The 24,094-nt window shown below is 55.7% G+C and overlaps 1 protein-coding gene across 20 annotated transcripts in view; it reads right to left on the reverse strand.

Annotated features, from left to right (window-relative positions):
* The window catches only part of LOC102514878 (Golgi apparatus membrane protein TVP23 homolog B), an 85,193-nt gene that overhangs the window by 34,001 nt on the left and 27,098 nt on the right, over positions 1-24,094 (reverse strand). The window contains exon 8 of one of the 20 annotated variants that reach the window (XM_032498858.1): positions 9,630-9,659. The exons of 16 other annotated variants lie outside the window; for them this stretch is intronic. In XM_032498858.1, the coding sequence (XP_032354749.1) occupies positions 9,645-9,659 (15 nt within the window). In that variant the 3' untranslated portion in view covers positions 9,630-9,644. Of the gene's footprint in view, positions 1-9,629; positions 9,762-12,767; positions 13,351-16,094; positions 16,116-24,094 lie in introns of those variants that run through there. 3 more of the 20 variants (XM_032498856.1, XM_032498859.1, XM_032498860.1) reach the window with 3 other exon arrangements.

Genomic DNA, 24,094 nt, shown 5'->3' on the forward strand with positions numbered 1-24,094 from the left:
CCTCACACCCCAGGGTCCAGCAGCCGACTCCACTGACAGCCCCGGGCAGGAAGGACAGACGGCTCAGCCAAGGAGGGGCTCTAGAAGGCGGGCGGGCGGGTGGGCATGTGCGCGCGTGCACACACACTCACACACGTGTATACACACAGATGCACACACACACACTAACCCATTCCAATATGGCAGCCAAGGGCCCCACTCTGACTGGAGAGAGGAGGAGGGAACCCCAGGCCGTCCACTGCCAGGGCTGCAGGCAAAGAGATCGACCCTGGCCTCCGGGGGCTCTGGGTTCAGGCCCAGCCCCTCCCTCTCTCCTCCCCACCGCCCTGCCATCTACACTGTGCCTTCCCCATCACAAGGTTTACTGACTGTTGTTCTGTTTACCAACCCCTTTTACTCGTCTTAACTACTTTTAAATAAGCAACTTGAATACTCATCATTTCGTTTTCAAAGACCATTGTTCATGTGGCTGCAATGACCTTCTCTGCAGGTTCTGACGGGTCCTTACCAGTGAGGGCATCACCAAGCCTACTTAACATTCCCTTGGTCCTGAGCTCTGGGGGAACGGGATGCGAGCCCCATTTTGGTTTGTTTCCCTGTTCAAGGAGAGCTGTCGCCCTGACTGCACTGTGGAGGTGCCTGACCATTTTCAAAACCACATGCGAACCCTCTGCCAGGTTAATCAGACTCCGGACATCAGGCCTTGTACAGAGTCCGGAGTCCTGGGGGTCACGGAGACCCTGGGATCCTGGATCCAGCACAAGTTCTCCTGCTGTGAAGGGCGCGACCTCCTGGTGGCTGGGGCAGTGCTTTTTTCTCCTTTCATCCGTAACTGTCTCACAGGGACACCTGGTGTTCCAGCGGGTGAGCGAGGAGGCCCCCTGTTACCTGAGAGGTGCCTGTGGTTCCCCATTCTTCCCTCAGTGTCCTGGGGGTTCTCCTGCCCGGGGCTTATTTTTTGGTGCAGATGTCCCCTGCACATCGACCCCACGTTCCCCTCTGTCCTGTCTCTGCTGCCCCAGGTGGTCCAGGAGCCCGATGTCAGGAGTAAATGGGGGCATTGTGACATCAGCAGTTCCACGCTCCCCCCGCCCCTCCATCTCCTGCCCTCTTCTCTTCCTCCTAGGGGAGCTCAGCCCGCGCCAGGGCGCTGGTCTCAAACCCCAGTGTTGGGACAATCCGACCTGTCCCCATAGTGGACGTTCACTGTGAGCCATGCCGTAGCCCAGGTGCTGTGTGTGCATGACCTCACTTGGGGTCTCTGTCCCCAGAATAGCAAATACAAACCCTCACTCTGGGCCAGACCTGGCCAGGTGGAGGCCAGCCGCCAACAGGCTCAGTGCCAGGTCACCTGGAGGCCTTCTGAGACAGGGCTTGCCAGGTCCCCCCCACCCCTCCGAGTTTCTGATTCAGTAGATCTGGGGTGGGGGCTGAGAATTCACCTCTCCAACAGGCTCCTTTCAGCATTCTTTGGAAACAAGATGCTCTTTGGATGAACAGCAGAGAATTGTTGTCACCAAGAAGCTGACCCAGAATCCATCCCACCCCTTCCACTCCAGTGACCTGTCCATGTTTCAGTAAGAAGCCTTCAAGGTGCAGCTTCAAGTCTCACTGGAGAACCCCTCATACTCCGGACCCCCTACCCCGAGATTCAAGGAGGAGCCGGCACAGAGCAGTGTCGTGCAGGCTCAGCACGGGGCCATCAGGGGCCAGGCTGGACTTCTCTTCCCCAGAGTCACCAGGCCGCTGGGTAGTCCCTCTGAAACTCCTCTCCCAGCACCCCCTCTTCCCCACCTCCACGCTCTGCCCCTGCCCACGGCCTGCCTTCCCCCTGTACCCTGCCCCTGCCCACGGCCTGCCCTCCCCCTGTGCCCTGCCCCTGCCCACGACCTGCCCTCCCCCCGTGCCCTGCCCCTGCCCACTGCCTGCCCACCCCCCGTGCCCTGCCCCTGCCCACAGCCTGCCCTCCCCCCGTGCCCTGCCCCTGCCCACAACCTGCCCTCCCCCGTGCCCTGCCCCTGCCCACTGCCTGCCCACCCCCGTGCCCTGCCCCTGCCCACAGCCTGCCCTCCCCCCGTGCCCTGCCCCTGCCCACAGCCTGCCCACCCCCCGTGCCCTGCCCTGCCCACGACCTGCCCCAGCCGGGAGTCCAGCGTGCTCCGGCCTCTCTGCACCCCCAGCAAGCCCTTTGTCTTCCTCACAGCGACTCCTGCTGCCTCCTATCTCCAGGGTTCTCAGGTACGTCCTAGAAAGAACCCAGGACCGGGAGGCGGCTGTGTCTCTGTGTCACTGCGTCCTTGCTGAGTGGCAGGAAAGCACACAGCCGAGGGTTCCCCGGACGGACCCACGTTCCCTCCCGCGCACGAGCCAAAGCTGTGCCCTGACCCTCGCCGGTTGCCCCCGTCCTCCTCCAGAAGCCTTCCTCCCCCTCCCCTCTCTCTGGACTCTGCTTCTTCAGTCCTCTGGAATCCTTCCCTTGGAATCCTTCCCTCTCTGCGACCCCGAGTCCGTGGGGCCTGGCTCTCCGCTTTCCTGGGGCAGCAAGGAGGTCGATGACAGGAGACAGAGCCCGAGGGGCCTGGCTGCAGCGGGCGCTGCAGGCCCGGCCTGGGCAGGCAGGGAGCGAGCTCGCAGAAGGTGGTGCCCTCTCTCTGGGGGAATCTAGGGAAGACGGTGGGCCCCGCTGTGTGCAGGGGCCAGGGCAGCCGTCGTGGGCAGGGTGGGGGCGGCAGGTGACCTACACGTAGTCCCACAGGAACCCCCGAAGACGCAGCCTGAAAGCCTTGCACAGCTTGAGTGGCCCTTTGAGCTCCTAGTGCTGCAGGTGACGGGGACCAGGGTCCAGCTGGGGGCCAGGCCCCTGGACCAACCAGTTAAAGAGCCATTGGGAGTGACCTCAGCCCGGCCACCTGCCAGCACACAGGTGGTGCCTCGGGAGTCCACAATGCTAATCACGTCTGTGTCTATGTTGTTCGTGGCGGGGCTCCAAGCCTCACACAGAAAATCTACAGCCCAAGTTATTTCCCTCCCACAGGGCCTGCCTGGCCTTTGACTGTCGGCTTTAGGGAGATGCATTTTTCCCTCCTCTGTGGGCAGCAAATTCCCCACGAGTCAGCACGATGGGCCTCTGGGCTCACCCGCCTACTGCTGTCACTGCGAGAGGGACCAGCCTCGCGGGCTTGCTGTGCGAGCCTCTGTACCTCCTGGCTCCCCAGCCAGACGACCCAAGGGTCCCTCACTCGGAGTATGAGATGGAACTGCACCCAGGGGGTCGGGAGCCGGCTCCAGGTCACCCTGGCCCACCCCCTGTGCCCAGGACTCTTCTTGACTTTTCCTGCGCTAACCCATCCAACATTCAGAATCTTCTACTTGGACACACAGTTCCTAAGGAGAAGAATCAGGTGTGCAAACTCCAGCACGCACGGCACCGAGAAGGGGAAGCCAGGCGGCGCCTGAATCGATGCAACTGGGAGAACCCCCTCCACACCCGCGGAGGGCTGGCCCAGACCCCTACCCCTACCTCTCCTCTCTGCCCCCTCTCCCTTCCCCCCTCCCCAAAATCACTGGCTAAAGGGTCTCAGACATGTCTCTCTGGCACTCAGAATTTCTATGAAAACTAAGAAGAAAATCAGGGGGAAATCAACGCTTTCAGTGGGAGCTGATCAGCTCCCTGGGGTCCTCAAGTTGCCGTTCAGGTGTTAAAGCCCAGCACGTGTCACCCCTCCCTACGGGGGCCCCCCATGGCCCTGTGCCGCCACTTGATTAAGTCAAAGATGGACGGATGATCCAGCCAGGCAGTCCACTGCCCGGCCTCTGACCTGTGGCCTGGCCTGGAACAGAGAAAGGACCCGGGCCAAGCCAGTTCTCCCGGGAACGCAAAGGGGAGGTAAAGACAGGCCCGGCACTGGGCAGGGGGAGCCCGGCTGAAAGGACGCCCTGAGCAGCACGAGGCCAGGAGGGGGCGCGGCAAAGCCAGATGAGGCCTGGGCTGCCACAGGGCCACCCACCCCTTAAGTCTCTTTGATTGTCCGCTTCCTCTTCCCTCTCTCACTGTTTCCGTATTTGTAGGAAGAACTGAGTTTCCCAAGGATTGTGCTGATCACATCCCCACGGTGTCCTTTCACTAGTCCCTCTGTCCCCTGTAAACTGGCTGTAAGATCTAGAGCCTCGACCAGGTCCAGAACCAGGTCCGGGTTTGCTTTTCCAGAGACGGTGATGTAAACACCAGTGGCACGTAGTGCTCGTCGTCTGTCATTTTGCGACGTGAGCAACTGCGGACGATGGGTGACCAGAAAAGCCATTTCCTGGGCAGCTTCAAATTGGCACTAGTCTAACACTTCACTCCTTCATTTTTCATCTTCATTTCTATAAAGTACACTTCTCATCCACTCTTTGGCGACCTTGAGCTGCAGTTCATGGGAAAAGCAGGACAAATTCTGGATTTTTTCCCCTTACCAGTTTTCAGAATGCTTTGCATGCCCCAGGAGTGACTGAGGTCTCGGGTTCTGTAATGAACTCATGGGTTTAAATATACTGGAAGTGTTTCAATTCATTGAAGCTCTTATTCTCAGGAATGTTCAAATTACCACTTCTCTAGCCAGTCAGAACCTTTTTCACTCTGGTTCCTGAGTCCTTCTGACATGACCTGAGAGATCTTTGATCCCTGCTATTTTCACGACAAGCTGTTCCAGGCTCATCTAGAACCTGAGATAAGCCATCTCCCTATGGAGCCCTCTTCCTTGGGTGAGAAGTGGTTGCTGGAGGCTCCACAGAGCCTCACTCCCTGGCTATCTGGACATGTTCTCACCCCTCCAGATGTTCCCTGCAGGACCTTCGTGCAGAGCCCCGCCCAGGGACAGTGCAGACCCCATCTTGTTCTGCTGGATGTGGCTTCCATTCCCAAAGTCATCACATGGTATAAAATGGTTGCTGTAGCACCAGCCATCATGTCTGCATTCCAGGCATCATGGAGGAGGAAAGGAAAGGATAAAAGTACAGTCCCTCTCTTTAGGGACCTTTCTGGAAAGTTGCACATACCACCTCCACTTACATTTTCCAGGCCAGAACTTAGTCTTACGGCCATGTGGTCGCAAGAGTGGTTGGGAAATGCAGTCTTTTTGCGGGGGCAAAAAGTGATGATTCATGATCCACATTATATGCCATCAGAGAATTGCTCAGGAAGTAAGTCCTGATCAATTGCTACTTAAATGCAAACTTCCTTTGGGACGGACCAATGCCAGAAAAGGGTGGTTTTTCCATAGGAAGACAAACTTGGTACTTCTTGGTCTGCTTCAGGGAACTGAAGCAGTAAGCATGTAAGGCTCTCAGCTGCCAGAGATGCTCTGCACTGTGGGCTGAGCTGTGTCCCCCACAAAAGATGCTGAAGTTCCAATCCTTAGTACCTGCGTGTGTGACTTTATTTGCAAACTGGGACTTTACAGCAGTAATCAAGTTAAAATTAGGTCATTAGGGTGGGCCCTGGTCCAAAATGACTGGATTTTTAAGCCACCCAGCTTGTGGTGCTTTGTTATGACAGCTTGGAGAAGCTGACACAGAAAGACACCAGCGGAAGCAGAAGCAGCAATGTCATCAGAACTGGTTTCCTTGATTCCCCTAAGCACTGTTTTCCCCGTCTGGGCTCCACTCCCAGGCAGGTTGCCACTACATGGTGGCCCCGACAGCGACAGACATAACAGCCTTCCTGTTTCAAGTCCTCTGGGGTCGGAGTGTGGGTGGGGGCCTCTCTGCCCAAGAAACCCACCAGAAGACCTGGGAGCCAGTCTTAGTGACCTGAATCTTGAGGGTAAGATTTGCCTCCTTCCACACCCCAGAGTCTGAGAGTCAGTGCGATAACAGTTTTTCTTCCTGGAAAACCAGGGTTCTGATAAAAAGAAACTTTCACATATTGAAATTTAGGGAAGTCACTCTGGCTTACACATGAGTTAACCTGAATTTTACGCTAACTAGAAGAGCCTGTTTGTGGCCTATCGAACATGCATTGTACATCTGCTCTGATTATTAAAGAAAAGGGCACCTGGGCCAGAAGTAAAGGATGTCCGTGTTAAAGACAACATGCCCCTCTTCCTGGGATGCCAGTGCTGGTCCTCCTTTGATGACAAGACTCCCTTCCCAGGCGCCCAGGCCACATGCCTCGCTGTGGACGTGCTGGTCTGTCCTTTTTTTTTTTTTTTCTTTTTTGAAACCTTGAAGGAATGTATCCCTGGCTTGTGAAGTCCTTTGTTCTAACAAGACAGAAAGCTGTGCCGAGAACCCTGCTTCTCTGGAGCAGCTCCTTCGAGCCGTCTGGGAAGCGGGCTTCCGGGCAGTCCTCACTCTGGCTCAGATAAAACTCTTTCCTATTCTTATTATTGATTGTTTATGGATTATTTATGTCGACAGTTCTAATCCCCCCAAAAAGGGAGAAATGGATGCTGAAAGCTAGGCAGGCAAAGCATAGGAAGGTGTCTGGAACACACTCTAACATGAAGGATTCGCGCAGCCTCCCGACAAGTGTTCACGGACCGAGAGGCGTCATTCGAGGCACTTACAGTACACATGCCAGTGAGCAGAGTGGACGGGGTCCCAGGCCCCCGGGAGCTCACACCCTCGGGGGAGGAAGAGCAAGTCACTGAGGCCAAGGAAATCGCTGTGGCAAATTCAGTGCCTGTCATCCCGTGGGCTCTGGGTGTTTGTTGAATGAATAAATGAGTGGAAATGAGAATGAATGGCTCTGCCACCTGAGTTCAGCGGCGTCCAAAAGCCCGTGGAGGCGGGGTTGTGGGATTCCCGAAGCTCTTGGGATGGGACTTCAGAGTAACACAGAGAGGCGGGTGGGGCTCTGAACCCCAGGGAGGGCAATAAATAATAAATAACCACCCGAACTGGAGAACCCAAAACCTGGAGGTGTGACATTCCGTGACAGACACACAGAAAAGTGGCCAAAGTGGACACAAAAAGCCCCCGTGACAATGGTCCTTTCATGGAGCAAAAATTGGATGTCTCTGAAACACTGTTTTTCTGTTCCTTCAGGGACTCCTGCCCAGACGCCCCAGTGTGAAGACTGTGTTTCTTCTGAGGGAATAAAAGAAGAGGATGAAGTCACCCTATTTTGCAATCAGGATTCTTCAACAGCCAAACGCATTTCAATCCAAAACGCTCCCTCCCTAGTGAGATCACGGATGGAGTGAGTCCGTGCAGCTGGGTCGGTGAGCTTTCAGAAAAAGCAGAATTCTCAGAGAATACATGTCCCCCCTCTGAAATTCTGAATCACTCAAACAGGTCCCTGCTCCCCTGGCGAAGGACACAGTCTCTTTGTTTGCTTTAAACCAAGGGCAAAGACGGTGCCACTGGCGGAGACTTCAGTGGAAATTCACCACCTTCCAAATCAGCAGTGACGTTTTACCTATGTCTGTATTCACCCATCAACAAAATGTTTTGAGCGCTGTGCTGGGAGCATGACCCGCACAAACAGACCCAGCTCTACCCCACGGAGCTTACGGCCCGTCTTAACTTACAGTCTGTACAGCCGACAGGCTGGCCTCCATCAACCATAAGTAAACATACAACGTCAAGTTTTGTGGAGCATAAATATGGAGATCTGACCCAATCAAAGGCATCAGAGACGGCGTCTCCGAAGAAGTGATCATTCAACTGAAATTTAAAGGATGGAGCAGAAGGCACCCGATGATGAGAAGGGAGAAGCAATCATTCCAAGGAAAGGAACAAAATGCACAAAGGTTAATAGTGGGGGTAGGGGGGAAGGGCCCTCACTGGGCCTGAAATACACATGAGGGTGCAGTGGAAAATGAGCCCAGGAAGGCTAGGAGGAACAGACCCTGAAGAGAAGCCACACGAGGACGCTTTGTCTTCATCCTGGGAGCGATAAGAAGGCAGCAGGGGTTTAAGCAGGAGTGATATTCTCAGCCTTGTGTCTTAAAGCCACGGGAGATACAACATGGGAGGGGATGGCCGGGTCAGGGCGGAAGCAGGTGGAGCTGGAAGAGGCCACTGTAGCCGCCCACGTGAGGCGGAGGAACTGGGCTGCTGGTGGAGGGGAAGAGAATGAGTCAAGTTCAGGATCATTCACAAGGTCAGAGCGGCAGATCTTGCTGATTGATTGGCTGCAGAATTTTTTGTGAGAAGTTATCAAGGTTAATTTCTGGATTTCTGGCTCCTGTAACTGGACGGCTGATGGAACCGCTGATTGAGCCAGGGCACGTTGGAAGAGGAACAGGTTTTAAGAAGTAAGTTGGTGGCTTTGTTGTTGTTTTAATTAATAGACTTTACCTTTTACAGTGGTTTTAGTTTTACAGAAAAATTGAGAAGAAAATACAGTGTTCCCATCCACTCTCTCTCCCAGTTTCCCCCTAACACCCTGCCCTCGTCTGGTATCTTTGTTGCAAGCGATGCATCAGCGTTGAAACATTATTACGCTTCACTCTCTGTGTTGCGCAGCTCTGTGGGTTTTGCCAAAGTGTGACGTCACATAGCCAGCCCTGCAGCACCACACAGGATAATTTCACTGCCCCAAAAGTCCCCTGAGTCTCATGTATTCACCCATCCCTCTCTCCCGCGCAAACTCCTGGCAACCACTGATTTTTTTTTTTTTTTTTACTGTCTCCATAGTTTTGTCTTTTCTATAATACTCAAATATCCAATATAATCGGTGTCATACGGGATGTTCCCTTTCCAGCTTGGCTTCCTTCATTTGGCAATATGCCTTGACGATTCCTCCTTGTCTTTTCACGGCTTTATAGCTGCTGCTTTTTTCACACTGAATAATATTCCACTGCCTGGGTGGACCAGGGTTTATTTATCTATTCTCCCACTGAAGGATACACTGGCTGCTTCCAGGTTTTGGCAGTTTTGAAAAGAGCTGCTGTGAACATTCGTGTGTAGGACCGTGTGTGACACACGTTTTAAACTCATTTGGAAAAATTCCAAGAAGCACAATTCCTGAATCACATGGTAAGAGTATGGTTAGTTCTGTAAGAAACTGCCACACTGTCCTCCAAAGTGGTGGCACCATTCGCCTTCCAGCAACTCACACGTTGGAAAGGGAGCTGTTTAGAAAAGACAAGCTGGCCGCTCTGCGGCAGGAGGAGTGATCAGCTGGCAAAGGGACCGGGCCAGAGCCGGGAAGCTTAACTTTGAGTCGGAACGACATCACTAATGTCGTTAGGATTTAGTCAATCACTTAACTCTTTTGAGACTCTAATGTCCTCAACTCGAAAGTACAAGGACCTCGGGGAACCTTGACAGCAGAGGACCAAGCTCAGCTGAGAAGGGACAGCCCTCAGGGAACACACCTGCTGAGACCTTTCTCTTACAGCAGTCTGATGACCACACAGAACCCTCTCGTGCAGGGAAGCCCCAGGGTCTCCACCATCCTGATCAACAAGAAAACTCAGAAGGGACTTTCGTCCCCCTTGCCAGCCCCTTCACAGACGGTCTTTGACGAGATGTGCGGGAGTCTTCTGTCTGGGTGGGACATGCGTGCTCAGGTCTGAGGGAGCTTGGGTGCGGCTTGCCCCCACCCTGCACCGCCTCCCCCGGGGACCCGTAACCAGAAAACTCATCCATGAGGCCAATTTACAGCACGTGGTCCTCCTGTCCCGTCAGTACACTCTCCCCAGCCAGGCCTCTCATTCTGATGCAGTCTGGGGAAAAAATGGAAAAAATAGAGCGATGGCTCTGTTCCTCCTGCAGGCGAGAAGTTCACGGGGAGAATGAGTCAGTTCTTCCTGGACCCTCAGGAGCCTCTGAGCAGAGAGGAGGACAGAGAAGCAGAAACAAACAGAAATCCTCAAGGGACAGTCACCGAGCCTTCGTCATGGGGATGTTCCTGGGACCCTCCCTGCTGAGCGGCAAAGGGCCATTGATCTGGCTGGGAGAGGGGGTGGCCCTGCGTGGGTGACACTTGGGCAAGGAAGGCACAGATGTCCGAGCGGGCTGAGATAAGAGGCTTCTCAGGAAGTCTGAGTCACCTTGGGCTGACTCTCCCTGGAGGCAGGGAGCGCTCCGAGCAGCGCAGACAGGGCACAAAGCTGGGCTTCCTCCCATCCTGCGGGCCTGGGAGCCAGCATTTCCTGTTGGCGTCCTTTGACCTGGGCGGCCACCCTCACCCGGACTCTGGTGAGTCTGGTGCTCGCAGATCTTTGTCTCTCATCTTGTGTGTGTTTCCTCTGGAATGTTCCAGCCCCCATAGCACCCTGTGCCGGGAACCCGAACATTCCGGGGCGGGAGAAGCTTTACGGTACTCACCCCTCCGTGGGATTTCCCAATGGGGATCCGGGGAGCTGAATTCTGGCCCAGGTCTGCCAGCCACTGGCAGTCGCGGTCCAGGTCCCCTGTAAGCCTTGATTTCCTCATTTCCCAACTGGGGGTGGGGGCAGGAGGGAACGGCTTGGGGAAAGCAGACGCCTAGGAATGGGCTGATACCAGGACGTCACGCCGCCTGCAGACGAGGCGCTGTCTGCTGGCTGACGCTGCCACAGTCCATCACTGCGTGGGGAGGAAATGACTTGGAGCTGTGGCCATTCCTGTCCTCTGTGGTGTCCGCGAAGGGTCGGAGCAGAACTAACCGTAAATTCCACAAAGGCACTGGCTCCCCTCGGGGCTGGAGCCGGCCTGGGTGAAGCCTCGGGGAGGAAGATTCCACTTCACACGTTTCTCAGGGTGTGGCCTGGGGGAGGGACTTCCAGAGATGCGGACAGAAGGAAACGTGTGTGAGGGCAAAAAGCAGCCACTGGAGGTCTGCCAGCCCGCCGGGGGCTTCCAGCAGGGAGACCACCAGCCCCAGCCTAGCAAAGTCCGCACAGCCAGAAGGGGTGCCCGGAGCCCCAGCTCACCGCTCACGACTCTGGGCAAACATCCAGCCTGTCAGGTCTCAGTTTCCTCAGCCACCAAGCAGGGATGGTGGTAGGACGGTGAGGAACGGAGGAGCCCGCACACCGCGTCTGGCAACTGCGAGCGCGTGGGAACGTCAGCCGGTGACAGTGGCCAAGAGCAGCGCTTACAGTGGCCGAGCGCACACAGCTCTCCCCGGGGGGCGGGGGCCACGGCTAAGGCACCCCCCAGCCAGCGCGCTCCACCCGTCTGTGAGGTTTTTCAAAAATGGAGGTGAGATAAAAATCGTTCTCAAATGAATCTACCTCAGTATTTCGCGTCCGTTTCCCCAGACCTGCCTGTGCTAAAGAGGGAAAACCGCCCATCGCGATCCTGCCCGCTCCGTGGGGGTCCCCTGGGGGTCACCTGAAGGAGCGCTGATGCCACAGCCACACCCTCCCCGGCCAACGACCCCACGGGCCGGGGGAGAAACGGGCGTGGAGGTGCGACCAGGCAGCCCCCCGGGGCTGGGGGGGTCGGGGACAGGCGTGTTCCTGGAGGCCTTGCACGGGAGGGAGCAGGTGCCCCCTGACCCAAGCCTGGTTCTGGGCCGAAGGCTGGGAGCCGCTGGCTGGGGTTCTGGAGGCCCTGGCTCTGGGTGGCGCCACTGCTGAGCTGTCCCACGCCCCGCCACATTGGTCTTTGTCAAAAGAACGGATTTGTGCAGCGCAAACCCACAGGGCCCGGCATTGTGGAGCTGTCCGCCCGCATTTCAGCTCCAGGCTTCACCCTCTGCTGAAAGTGCCCCTCCGGGCACACGGCGTCCGGGCGGAAGCGGCAGCCTCGTTCGCCCTCCTCCGCCCAGAGCCCCGCGGGACTCCGCGCAGCGGGGAGACTCCCGGAGCCGGACACCTGCCCCGGCCCGCGGGGGGCCTGCTGTCCCGCGGGGGAAGGACCCCTGAGCGTCCGGAGTCACAAGAACAAAGTGCTTTCTCACTCTGCCATCCTCGTCTAATTAACACTGTTGACTCGAGCTCAGCCTTTCCTACAAGGGGCTGAAAACCACCTGTCCTCCAGGAGGCCACCTGGCAGGAGCCTGAAGGCCATAATGATGATGGCGCTATTCTGGGGAAAAATGTCCTGAAAGCATCCTTCACTGCATCTCCCACAGGTGAAAGGTGACACCACAGGGGTGCGCTCCTAGTCACTGTCACAACCTGAATCGTCAGACGGCGAGGACTGACACGGCCGCACAGGTTATTCATTCACCCTGGCTAACGCTCACCTGCCAAGGTGCGGTTCCTCTCACCAACCTTTTCTCACTATCGGCAGGTTATTCCTCACGTTTAGATTTCCTTTCTGTTGTTGTTACGACAGTCTTGTGGAATAGCCCCAAAGCACAAAATGGATCAAGGATCCAAAAGTAATTCAGTGGGGAATAAAGGTCAGGATGAAAGCAGGGCACCCAGTGTCCGCAGAACAGCATGGCTGACACACAGACCGCGTCTCGGGACAACACGACAGTCATTGACTGTAACCCTGGCCTTGAGGAGAATCTGGACCAGAGTTTGTAAGCGCTGGGACCGGCACATCTGAATTCACTGACTTCCAACAGATTGCCAAACAAAGGAAAAGCAGGGAAAGCGTTAACACATGAATCGGAATTAGGGCATTTTACATTTCATAGCTGAATTTCCTTGGAACAGTGGTTCATCCCAATCTCCAGCAGACTGGCAGTTAAGAAACGATTAAATCACTTCCAAGTAAATCAATTTTTTTGTAGAAAAAAATGCAAAAGCATGTTTCCCAAGGAAAATAAACGTATTTTGTCACTAATGGTAGAGACTAAAACACAGAGACACCATTCTGAGTAGCAAAACAGTTCACACTGTTTCAAAGATGCTGGGGCGGAGGGAGACAGATAATGACAAATGTTGGGCTTAGAAGAGAAGCGTGCTTTTATTTTATCAGTAAATCCCTTTATCGGGTGATCCTGTTGGACACCACAGCTGTCGCGATAACGTGTGAGAACAATTACTACTTCCATTTGTAATTTGTCTAAACCAGTGGTTCTAAACCAGGGTCGGTTTTACACGCCCCCCCACCCTCCCCAGGGGACAGCTGGCAATAGCTGGAAATGCTTTGGGTGGTTGTAGCCTGTGGGGGGCAGGGTGTTCCTGGTGTCTGTGTGTAGAAACCAGGGATGCTGCTAAAACGATACAAAGGCTGTCCCCCAAAGAAGGAATTATCTGGCCCAAATGTCAGTAATGCCGAAGTTGAGAAATTCTGGTCTAAGCCACTAATGAGCAGAAAGTGGTTCAGCTGCGTGGGTAGACGGAGCGACAGGAAGAGAGAGAGGAAGGATGGGAAGACGCTTTGTTCTGTCTTTTCTTGAAAATCCAGGCTGTAGAGGAGGAGGTGTTACTATGAAGATGGTGACTCCGTTCTGATTCTGGGCGCCCAGCTGGGGGTGCGGCCACCTACCTGCCGCTCATGACTCAGCGTGGAAGAAAGTCATGAAAACTGTAAATAAGGTTAATGTGTGGTCACTGAAAGCTCACCTTGGAAGCTCCCCTTGCAAGGAAATGAGCCCAAGTTCAAGGCTCTCCTTTCCCACCCTGCAGAAGGCAAGCACTCCAAGGGGAAGTGCCTCCCTGGCGTTTTGAAAGGAATACTTAAGTTTAAGCTTTCTGGGTGAATATACATCCAGGAAAGATCATTTGCAGGATTTCAAGTAGCTCCCGAGGGTGGTGTATGTCACTGAGGATGGATTTTCAAGGAAGCTGCACTTGCAGTCAGAGGGGAGGGAGTGTGGAAGTGGAGCACTGCCCGCGGGCCCAGGTGAGAGCAGAGACTCGCTCTCTCTCCTGCAGGATTTTCAAACCCTTCTGGGGCCCACCTATCCAACCCCCACCCCCCGCCCCGACCTGACAGCGAGAAGCCCCAGGGAAATCCCTGAGCAGCTGCGTCTTGTCACCTCGAAACAGCCGAGTCCTCTATCAGAGTGGACGGACAGCCCTTCCTCGAGGACACGTTGTCGGGGGGTAATTAACACTGAGAGACTCAGGCCTCCCCGGGGTCACAGAGCATCCCTGCTCTGCTGGCCGCGACCCCCTCCTCCAGAGGGAAGCCTCTGCTGGTCTGAGCCCCCATCTTGCTTGGGGAGCCAGCCTGGACGAGGGCCCCAGCCTCAGGGAAGGAGATTTATGAGCTCTCTCTGCCTCTATTTTGATTTTTTTAATTGTCCAGCACATCAGCCCAGCAGGTTACAATTTGTTCTGACTAATCTGTATTGCATGCAGTCCAAATGGGAGCACTGACCATCCAGGCCACACGATGTCTGACTATCATCACAGTAGATTCTTAATGATTTAGCCTCTTTCAACATGCAAAATTGTTTTTCATTATGGGATTGATTCATTCGTTCTTTCGATAAGAATTTGTCGAAAAGTCATCGTGAGTGAAAACATCTTGTAAACCCCTGAGGTTGTACACGACTGGTAAATGTTAAGACTGGGAGACACAGAAGAAGTAAGTCACAATTCTGCCCTCAAGGAGCTTATAACTTGTTTTACCGTGTAAGGTATATTTCCCCTAAATTTATGAGACCAGGACTTGGGCGTCCTGTAACAACAGAGGGGAGGTGCCGGGTGCAGCCAAAGCATTTCCGTCGGGCTTTTCCCAGTGTCCCTAGTCATCACTGTCCCATCCCAATGACTCATTTCAACTTGGGATCCACTGTGATCACTAGATCGTTTTCTCCTGTCCTCTGCTCCACTTGGAGTTCATTTTGAGAGCTTGCAGATCATTTAATTCCATGTACACACAGCCTACCTCCCCAATCTTGAGCTGACCTTGGCGACCTGTTAACAGCAGTTTTTATTTCATTCACTGGGTTGAGGGGACATCGCATTTGTGGGGCCGGCGGCAGTATGCCTCCGTCCCCTGACCTGCTGCTAGTAGCCCTTCCTCAGGGAGCCCCTGGGGAAGTGGGACAGAGAAGAGCCTGGCCTGGCCTGGGGGCCCTGCGCGACAGCTCTACTTTCCTCCACACCCTCCCCCCAGATCACACGATGAGGCCGTCCAGGCGGGGCAGCCAGCTTCTGCAGCTGGAAACAATGTGGTTTATGTGGAAAGGTATGGAATGATGCGATTCAGGGGCGGCCACCCTCAGGGGAGGGGCCCCGGGCGGAGCTCCAGTCCACCTTGGCCACGAAGGCGGCTCCGGCTGAAGCACTGGGAGGGAGAACCTGACCTCGCTCCCAACCCCGAGAGCCGTCCCAGAGAGGGTGACGGCTGGCCCCCACCCCCACCCCGCCTCCGTGTCCGTCCCCCTCTGGCCCCGCCCCCACCCGGAGCGGCGCCTGGACCTCCCGGCCCCTGGACCTCCCGGCCCCTGGATCTCGCAGCCCGCCCAGCACTAAGTAGGACCACTTTGCATCCTCAAGGCCCAGAAAAGAGTAAAAGGGGACATCAAGGGCGGGGAGGGGTGGCTGAAGGACGCGGACGTGTTCTGGAAGCGGACCCCTCCAGCCTCGCCCGCTAGTCACCCTCGGAAGAAAGGGCACGTCACGCAGAGCAGGACGGTGGCCGGCCCCCACCCTTCCCTTTGCCCCGCCTGGGAGGGACAGCCGTGCCGTAAGCGGAGGGCTGGCCAGCCGCGCGCTCTGCGCCGCTGCCCGGCCGTCCTCCGCCTGGAGGCCCCGGCGCACCGCTTCCTTCCTGCGGCCGCGCGCGTCCCCCGGAGCGGAGCGGACGTGCCGGGGGTGCGGCAGCGGCTCACCCTCCCGCCGCGCCCCGCCCCAGGCCTTCACTGCCCTCCGAGGACACGAGCCTCGGCTCCGCGGGCCGCGGCTAACGCGTTCCAGATGCCGGCAGGACAGGGCGCAGCTCCCGGGCGCAGCCTCCGCAGCGCGGCCCTCCGGCCTCCCCGCCCAGCGGCCGCGGCGCCAAGCGGGCCGGGGGCGCCACCTGCTGGCCGCAGCCTGGGGCGCGGCCAGGAGGACGGGGGTGGGGGGGAGGCTCCCGGCAACAATTCGCCGGTCCTGGTGGGAGAATCTCGCTTGTCGGATGGAAAGTCCTTGGGGTGAAAGTTATGTGAGTTAGAAAGCTTCCATCCTTAGGAATGAACGACGAAGGGGGCTCAAGACGCATCGGGCGTTAGGACCACCCTGTTTTGCTACTTCCTTCTGTTCTATTAAACTTTTTTTTTTAATTCGAGTCTGGAGCCCAGCTGAGTTGTTTCTAGTGTCCAGTCCTTTGAAGGGTGGAGATGTGCGCTTCTAATCCTGTGTGAAACAAAACGAGACGAGAGGACTCCGTGCAAATTAACTGCTATGCGTGCAGCCTGGTGAGATCTCGCTGGCAGAGGAGGAGGGGATCTGAAGTAAATTCAGCCAGGAGAAGTACACGTGGGCCTGTACCCTTAGAAAGCCTCTGAAGGAACGGGGAGACAGCCAGGCCACCCAGACCCCAGACACGTGGGCCAGGGGGGCTGTCCTGCCCAGGCCCTGCGGTTGCCCACGTGCCTGCTCCAGCCTGGCCAGCCCTCCCCTCCTTCCCACCCGTGGGCTCCTGGCTCCCAGCGGCTCTTCCACAGGGCTCCAAAGCGCCGGGCCCCTCCCCGTGGCTTCCTGTTGTTCCTTTTGTGCCCAAAGCTCCATCACCTTAGTGAGTCGTGCACCTGCACCTTGAGGTGTTGCCTTGGGGCCAGGAAAACGGCCCAATCGTAGACCCAGTGGTAACTGACAACCGGGTCCAGGACGGCATCCTTGCGATGTTTAGAAACATTCTGGGCATTTCTGGGCTTATGTTACAGCCATTTCCTCTCCTGAGTTCCTCCTGCCTCTTTCTAGTGTGACTGGGTAAATTCACTGCCCAGCCCTAGCTTCTCCAAAAGGTCTAGATGGCGCCCCGGCCAGTGGGTGGACTCACCGGGGTGGGACGCGGAAGGCGGGGGCCCGAGGTGCATCATCACGGTCAGAAGATGCTCTAACTTCAATTTCTGTTTGTTTTTCTCTAATTTTAACTCCCACTTTTGTGTATATTTTAGGTTTTACGTAAGAAGCACCGTAATTCTTATTTACAACGCACAACTTTCGGGGTGTGTGTGCAAACACGAGGTGCACGACGTTAAAGGTCTGGTGACCTGGCGGCTGGACCACTGCTCTCGCCCTGCCATTCTCTGGTCTGGCTGGGGTGGAGGTGGGGGTTCTCTGTCCATCCAGGGCAGTATGAACGCCACCTGTCACTGCCCCAGCCCCCATCAGAAGGGACCAGGAGGCTCAGGGCTGAGCCCGCATTAACCCTTCAGTTGCAGACTGCGGAGGACAGAGGGGCAGCCCGGTGTCAGGGATGCACTTTGGGTGACATGGGGCAGCTGCCGGTCACGTCCACTCCCACTGCAGCCTCGCCCTCCTTCCAGCGAGGGGCTCGCTTCGGCTGCACCGCCGCGAGTCGCAGCCTGGGCCTGTGCTTTCCCTGAGGGTGAAGCGCCCCACCACCGTGCTCCACCTCTTAAACATTCATCCTGCAAGACCTGGTTCACACTCTCCCTCCTCAGAGAAAACCCTGGGGGGCTCCCAGTTAGACCTGAGCCCTCCTCCTTCGCTCATACTGCGCTCTCTCATTGAGCACCTACTGTGTTCCCCCGCGCCGCACATGGTTACCTCTTGTCCCTGCCATGTCTCTCTCTCTCTCTCTTTTAACCCTAAAGAAGCACTCTAAGCTCCTTGAGAGGAAAAGCTGTATTTCCACACACCTAAGAGGTAAGCCAGCACCAAAGATAAAAGATGCATCACTGTTTTATGCAGCTCTAAGAAAGAAAAGAACCTGCCTACAACTTTCCCTGATTTCAGAGATGCTGGAATTTTTCTTAAGTGCTACTCAGAATTAATGGCACAGGGGGCCCGGCTGGTATGCGCATTACCCCGTGTCTGGGACGGTGCTGTGCATGCAGTACGTGTCCTGTAAATACCTCCGTGCTTTGTCCGGAGGTTCCAGCATCGGCGACCAGGGGAGGAAGTCGGGGAGCAGAGCCGGGGCTGCAGGAAGACAAGCTGAAGCCCGGGAAGCCCCCCTCACGCGTCGGATGTGTCTGCTCCCCGTGGTTCAGGGAAAGAGTTTGGGGCCCAGGGCCCAGCCACCGCAGCCACAGTCCCAGCTCTGTGATGGCCTGGATGTCCCCAGAAAGCCACTTCATCCCTCCGACATGCCCCCTATTGCACGATGACAAGTTCGGAACAACTGACCTTTACCGAGTCCTAACTGCACGCCAGCACTCTTACACACATTAATGTATTTTCTTTAAAAATGGAAAACCAGTGTCACTGGCCCTTTTTCTTTTAAGAAGGATAATGGGTGGCACCTCCACCCCTGGGTCACGGGACCTTAGACAAGCCACTTCCTGCGTTTCACAGCTAAGGAAACAGGGTCACAGGAGTTACTCACAGGTACCCCCCATCCACATCGGAGGTGTTTCATGAGGACAAAATACAAGACTGAACATCAAAGAGCTTTGAAAACCACGGAGCCAGACAAATGTGAGAGGTTTTTATGGTAAACAATGACACTACAGAGTTGGAAGTGCTCACTGCCACCGAGAACAAGGGCCCTGCTTCACTCTGCGTATCACCAGAAGAGACACAGAGTCCCTGACCTCAAGGCATAAATTTGCCCCCATGGAAGCCTTCAGAGAATGTCCAAGTCATAAGTCGTTAATAGAAAAGCACCCCAAATGTTTCTGCAGATTCCCCCTCTCTCCTTGTTCTAATCAGAAGCTTATTTCAGTCCCTGTCTTTCTCCAGATTGAAATGGCCCTGAGTGTACAAGGTGGGCTTCCCTGGGCTCCAGCTGATGGCCCAGGAGCCGCTGCTACGCTGTGCGCTTCCCCTTTTGTGGTCATGTGGAGTCCTGGTTCTCGACTGCGGCGGGCGTCAGGACCGCTGGGTCACTTGCTCAACACAGACCCCCAGGCCCCATCTGGGAGCTGCTGATTCACCAGGACTGGGGTTTCTCAGGACCTCCCAGGGGACCCGGGAGCTGCTGGCCTTGGGGTCCCACTTCGAGAACTACTGATGTCAACAACGGTTATTCGAAGAGCCGGGAAAGACAGATCACTGAAGCCTCCTCCTCTGCTTCTCCTGGGCTGTGGGTTGTTACGGACAGAGGGGCCAGGGTTAGGAAGAGACTAGGGGAGACAGACTGGGCGGGGAGGCGGGTCTCACGTGCAGAACCTTTGCCAGTGTCTCTGCGTCAGGCTGCCATTTGCCCTGGCGCTCTCCATCAGCGGGCTAGAAACCATGAGACCCAAGGGTGTTCCTCTTAAGTTCAGGTTCTATCTGTCTCCCTGGGATCCCAGAGGGACCTTCCCTGGTGCAGCTCAAAGAGGCCAAGGCTCGGGGGAGGGGGGCTCGCCAGCACCGGCGACCGTGACAGAGCCCACACAACCCCTGCCACACTCGGGGTTCATAAAAAGGAGACAAAGTTGCCCCATCTGGTGGCACCCAGCCCCTGAGTGGGAAATGGTCTGCGCTGCTACAATCTGAAACTCCTGGGAGCATTCCCACTCCACTGTGCACACTGACTACTGGGTGGATGGATGGATGGAGGGATGGAGGGATGAATGAATGGATGGATAGAGAGACAGGCAGGCAGACAGGCAGACAGATGATAGATACAGAGATACATAGATACATAGATAATTTTACATAGCCCGCAGAAGATCACTGAGCTCTTTTAATTAATGCAGTACAGTTCAAGTTTGGAAATACAGGGCCACACTTCCTTCTCATCACCTCCTAAAGCAGCCACGTGTGTCAAGCAAACCAAAGCCACCACCGTGACCACACCTAGTGGCACCAGGGGAAGGTGCTGGGATTAGGAGCTGCACGGAATCCAGAGGGAGCCGACCGGCCCGTGCCCCAGCCCAGGGCTGAAGGAGGGGACAGGAATGGGCAGCCCGCCGGGCCCTCGGGGCTCCCACTCCTCCCTCGCGGAGCGAGGGTGTGACTGGCATAAGCTCGGGAGCCCGGCGGCTCTGCTGCCCTCACACAGTCACCTTCTGTCCCTTCACATGCACCCCGGGTGCCCCTCTCTCCGGGCTGTTTCATCACATTTGAGGTGGGGGGTGTTGGATGCTTGGAAAGGCTGAGAACGGCCCCTAGGAAACCAGGGCCGACTCCGGACCGTCCGGCCAGACTCAAATGGCAAGGAGCTTAGACAATGTTACATTGTGGGGATTAACACCACACATTCTCAAGAGCCTGGGTTTACTGAGTCAGCGATCTGGAACATTCTCAGGAGACTAAAAATATCCCGAGAGTGGACTGAATTTTAAACTGTGCTCTAAGAAACTTTCTATGTGAAAACAATTGGGCATTTCTTCCTTAAAACAGTCATGCGTTTTCTTTATTTAGGTTTTCTCTACTGGAAATAATAAGAAATATAGAGCAGTTCAAGCCTCAGAGGGGACTGAATGTCAGGGCCCAGAGGGCCGTCCAGTCCTAAGAGTCTATCCAAGCAGCCAGGATTCCACCCAGAGGCCCAAGATTTATAATGTTAGATGTTTCAAACGATTTACATTTCCAAAGCAAGAAGGCCAAGTGCGTTCTTCTCCTTCTGACCAACAGTTTGGGATCCTCTTTCCAGCAACAACTAACAGGACAAAGGGTTCTTTTCAACCAGGAGTTGGCATCTACCAAACACTTAGTGCTTGAAACTGCCTGCCTTCTCCCAGCAAGACACGAGCAAGAGATTTGTAAATGGTTCGAAGCAGATAAAATGGATATCTGGGTCCATGAAACTTTTCCCTCATTCACACTGAAATATATCTGGGGACATTGGAAAGGCAGAAGTTCATGATCCTGAAAACCGAAGTGGGTGAACCACCGCCTGGATCCCAGCATAAAACAGAAGGAGCCGGCTTGCCTGCCTGACTTGGGACCTCAGGTGTGCGCTGCCCAGGGACGCAGCAGGCTGAGCACCTCACCCCAGGTGTGCAAGCTCAGAACTCAGCGGCAGCCGTTCACCAAGTGCTGCCCGAGCCCCGGGGAGTCAGTGCACAGCCAGCAAACTCAGAAGAGGTGGCTTTGTGAGTGAGAGTGCCAGTCTAGTGACTACTCACGGAGACTTCTGGAAGGATAATGAGAGCCAGTCATCTCTCCTGCTCTTTGGACTTCTCTCCCCCATCCCATCACCCCAAACCCTCTATAAGCTTTCCGTGGGCCCCGGACTGTGTGCTGCTTGATTTGACATCCCCGTTCATTCCCTCCCAACGGCTTCTTGGTATTTGTACCCGCCCAGCACCTAACACAGCATCCTGCCCGGAGCAGACAGCCACTGACTATGTGTTGATGACCCTGCTGGTGAGGTGGGGCCTGGCCTCCACCGGGAGCACCGCGGAGCAGGTCGGAGCACAGGCTTGGGGTCAGACCCATCTCTCCCGAACACTGGCTGTGTGACCCTGGGTAGAATCTAGTGCTCTGAGCCTCCGTGTCCTCGACTCATCCGCTTAGGGAGACACTCGCAGAGCCTCACACGTCGTGATGAGCGATGAATGAGCTGACACCTGTGCTGGTCACGCCTCACGGGGCAGCACGTGGGCACAGCGAGCAGTATGCGAGCGCCGGTCACACCCAACACCGCCTGTGGGCCCCACGCGTTACCGAGGTCGGCCCAGTCAGTCTCCAAACGACTGTTCGAGTGGATGCTGCCACCCCCTCCTTAAAGAGGGGAAGCCAGGGTGCTCCACTGGCGGGCGGCAGAGACAGGAAGCAAGCTCAGAGCTGAGTCTCACCCCTGCTCTCTCTCCACTGCACTGCAATCTAGGCTGAAGATACCACAGCCGAGAAGGTGGCTGCAGGCGTCCCGGGGGACCCCACAGGCACTGAGAGCCCGAAGGTGGGGACGGATAGCATCGGGCTCCACCCCGGAAATGAGGGGCTCAGAGATGTGGCCGTGCCCCAGCTCCCACCCTGCAGGGTTGTAGCCTTGGACATGGCAGCAACTTGACATCCCAATTCAACAGCCTTTCCACGACGTCAGCCCCAGCATTCCACGCTCCCACAATGCCCCCCTGGCTCTCAGCCGGACCACCAGCGTGCCAGCAGTGCCCATGGGAACCCTCCACCTGGACAGCAGGTGACGGCAGGGCTTCCCGGCGGCTGGTGGAGAGCACAGACGGTGACCAGGACGGGATGTCGCTGTGCCTTACCGAAGCCTGAGCACTCCTTCAGCCCAGGAGGGCCAGCAGCGAGATGCTGCCAGTGCTAATTCCAGGTCATCAGAAGACTGCCTAGAGCCTTGGCTAAGGCTGAGCTCGGCAGAAAAGAGCTTCTGATCGGCCAGTGAAGTGTGCTGGGGGCACAGCAGGGAGGGCAGCACATGAGAGGCACGTCTGCCAGCCGTTCCTCAGGCCAAACTTCTGTGTGTGCAAATGCTCAGGTACTGAGGAGGGACGTGGTATCCACGGGTTTATTATGGCGGGGGGGGGACATGAAAACATGGGTGTGACACGGTCCTGCCTCCAAGAAGAAACGCACAGAGATGAGAAATCAAATGAAAATATAAATACAAGGGCAGAGGGTACAGCCCAGGGCAGCGCGTGTGCTTAGCACGCACAAGGTCCTGGGTTCCACCCCCAGTCCCTCCCTTAAAGTAAATAAACAAGTAAACCTAATGACCTTCTCTCCGGTCCCAAACGAAAAAGAATAAAAAGTATAAATACAAATGATGTTTAGGGAAATCTGCTCTATTTTCAAACCCTGTGACCTCTCTTTTTTCTCTTTTTTTAACGGGATGGGGTTTTTCAGGGCTTTTAGTTCTCTCGATGTTAAAAATACAGTCTGTCATTGTCCCCTGCCTCTTACAGAAGCCAGGCCATAAAAACCAAACTGCACACACCCGAGCCCAGCCCCCGCCCGCTGCAGAAGTTCCCTCCACAACAAGTGGCCCCCCCTCCAGGCCCTCGAGTGGCCCCGCAGGGCCGGGAGCCCCCTCCAACACGATCAACTGCGGTTACTGAGAAGCGCTCCCCTGGGCTGGGCCCAAAGCCTCTTTTTCTAATTTCCATCGACCTCCAGGTTCTGTCTTCCAGGGCCACGCAAGGATGAGTAACCCTGCTCCACAGGCCAGGTGCCCGAGTCTCTCCCACTCGCAGGTAGGCCGCCCCAGGACTCCCCCTGCGGTCCAGGTGAGCGGACGCCTCAGCTCACCTGACTCGCCCTGGGCAGGCTGCTCTGGATGGTCTTTGATCTCCACAACTCAGACAGGCCGCCAGCCTCCCTGAATCCGCAGGCAGAAGCTGCCCCCAGGCAGAAAGCCAAGGCACAGAAGGCTCACTTCGTTGTCTACCCCTGTTCTGGGCACCACAATCTCACACTGCCTGTGGTCCGACGCCTGGGGAAAAGTTATTTTATGCATGCCGTCCAGCTCGCCAGCGGTCTACCCCGGGAGGCTAAGTCCAGCCCCTGTCACCACAGCACGGCTGGAACACTGGCGGTTCTGACAGTTACTGCTGAGTGCTCTTAGCCTCGCCAAGCTGAGGGCCCCACCATGACGGGTGAGGATGCCTGGGCCGGGAGCTCTCCGAAGTTCTTCATGTCTGAATCTGGATCTGCGTATCACCTGGCGCTGGTCCATTATTACCATTTCATCCCCACAGTTCAGGTGGGTGGTATTATCCCTACTTTGCAGTTGAGGAAACCAGTTGAGGCTCAAAGAGATCAGCAAAGTGAGAAGGGATGGGGCCCCCACCCACAGAAGGGAATCTGGAAACAGAGAAGGCGGGCCCAGGTAAGACGAAGACAGACAGCTTCCCTCCAAGTCCCAACCTCCCAAACACGAACTAAATTAACGTTTCCACCAAAACACGTGTGCCTTCTAGCGCCTGCGACTACACCTGGCCAAAAGAGCTTTCTAAAATTTCCAGCCTGATCACGTTTCACTCCCGTGTTTCAAAACTGGGCAAAAGGGACAAGAAGAAAGAAAGAAAGAAAGGAAGGAAAAGAAAGAACGAACAAACCAGACAGACTCAAGAAAAGCAGATTGGCTGAAAAGACAAATAAAAATGAAAGTAATCAAATCAAGAATTTAAAACACACACACACACCATCACCATGCCTAGAGTTTGACAAGCAGTTTCTACTAAACATTCAAGGAACAGGTCATCTAGGTTTTGCACACATTGTTCCAGAGGAAAGGAGGAGAAATGCTCCCAGGCTGCTTTTATGAGGCTAACTTGACCCTGATGCCTTCCCACAAAGGAAAC

This window comes from Camelus ferus, chromosome 16 (genome assembly GCF_009834535.1).
Source record: "Camelus ferus isolate YT-003-E chromosome 16, BCGSAC_Cfer_1.0, whole genome shotgun sequence".
Taxonomy (NCBI): Eukaryota; Metazoa; Chordata; class Mammalia; order Artiodactyla; family Camelidae; genus Camelus; species Camelus ferus.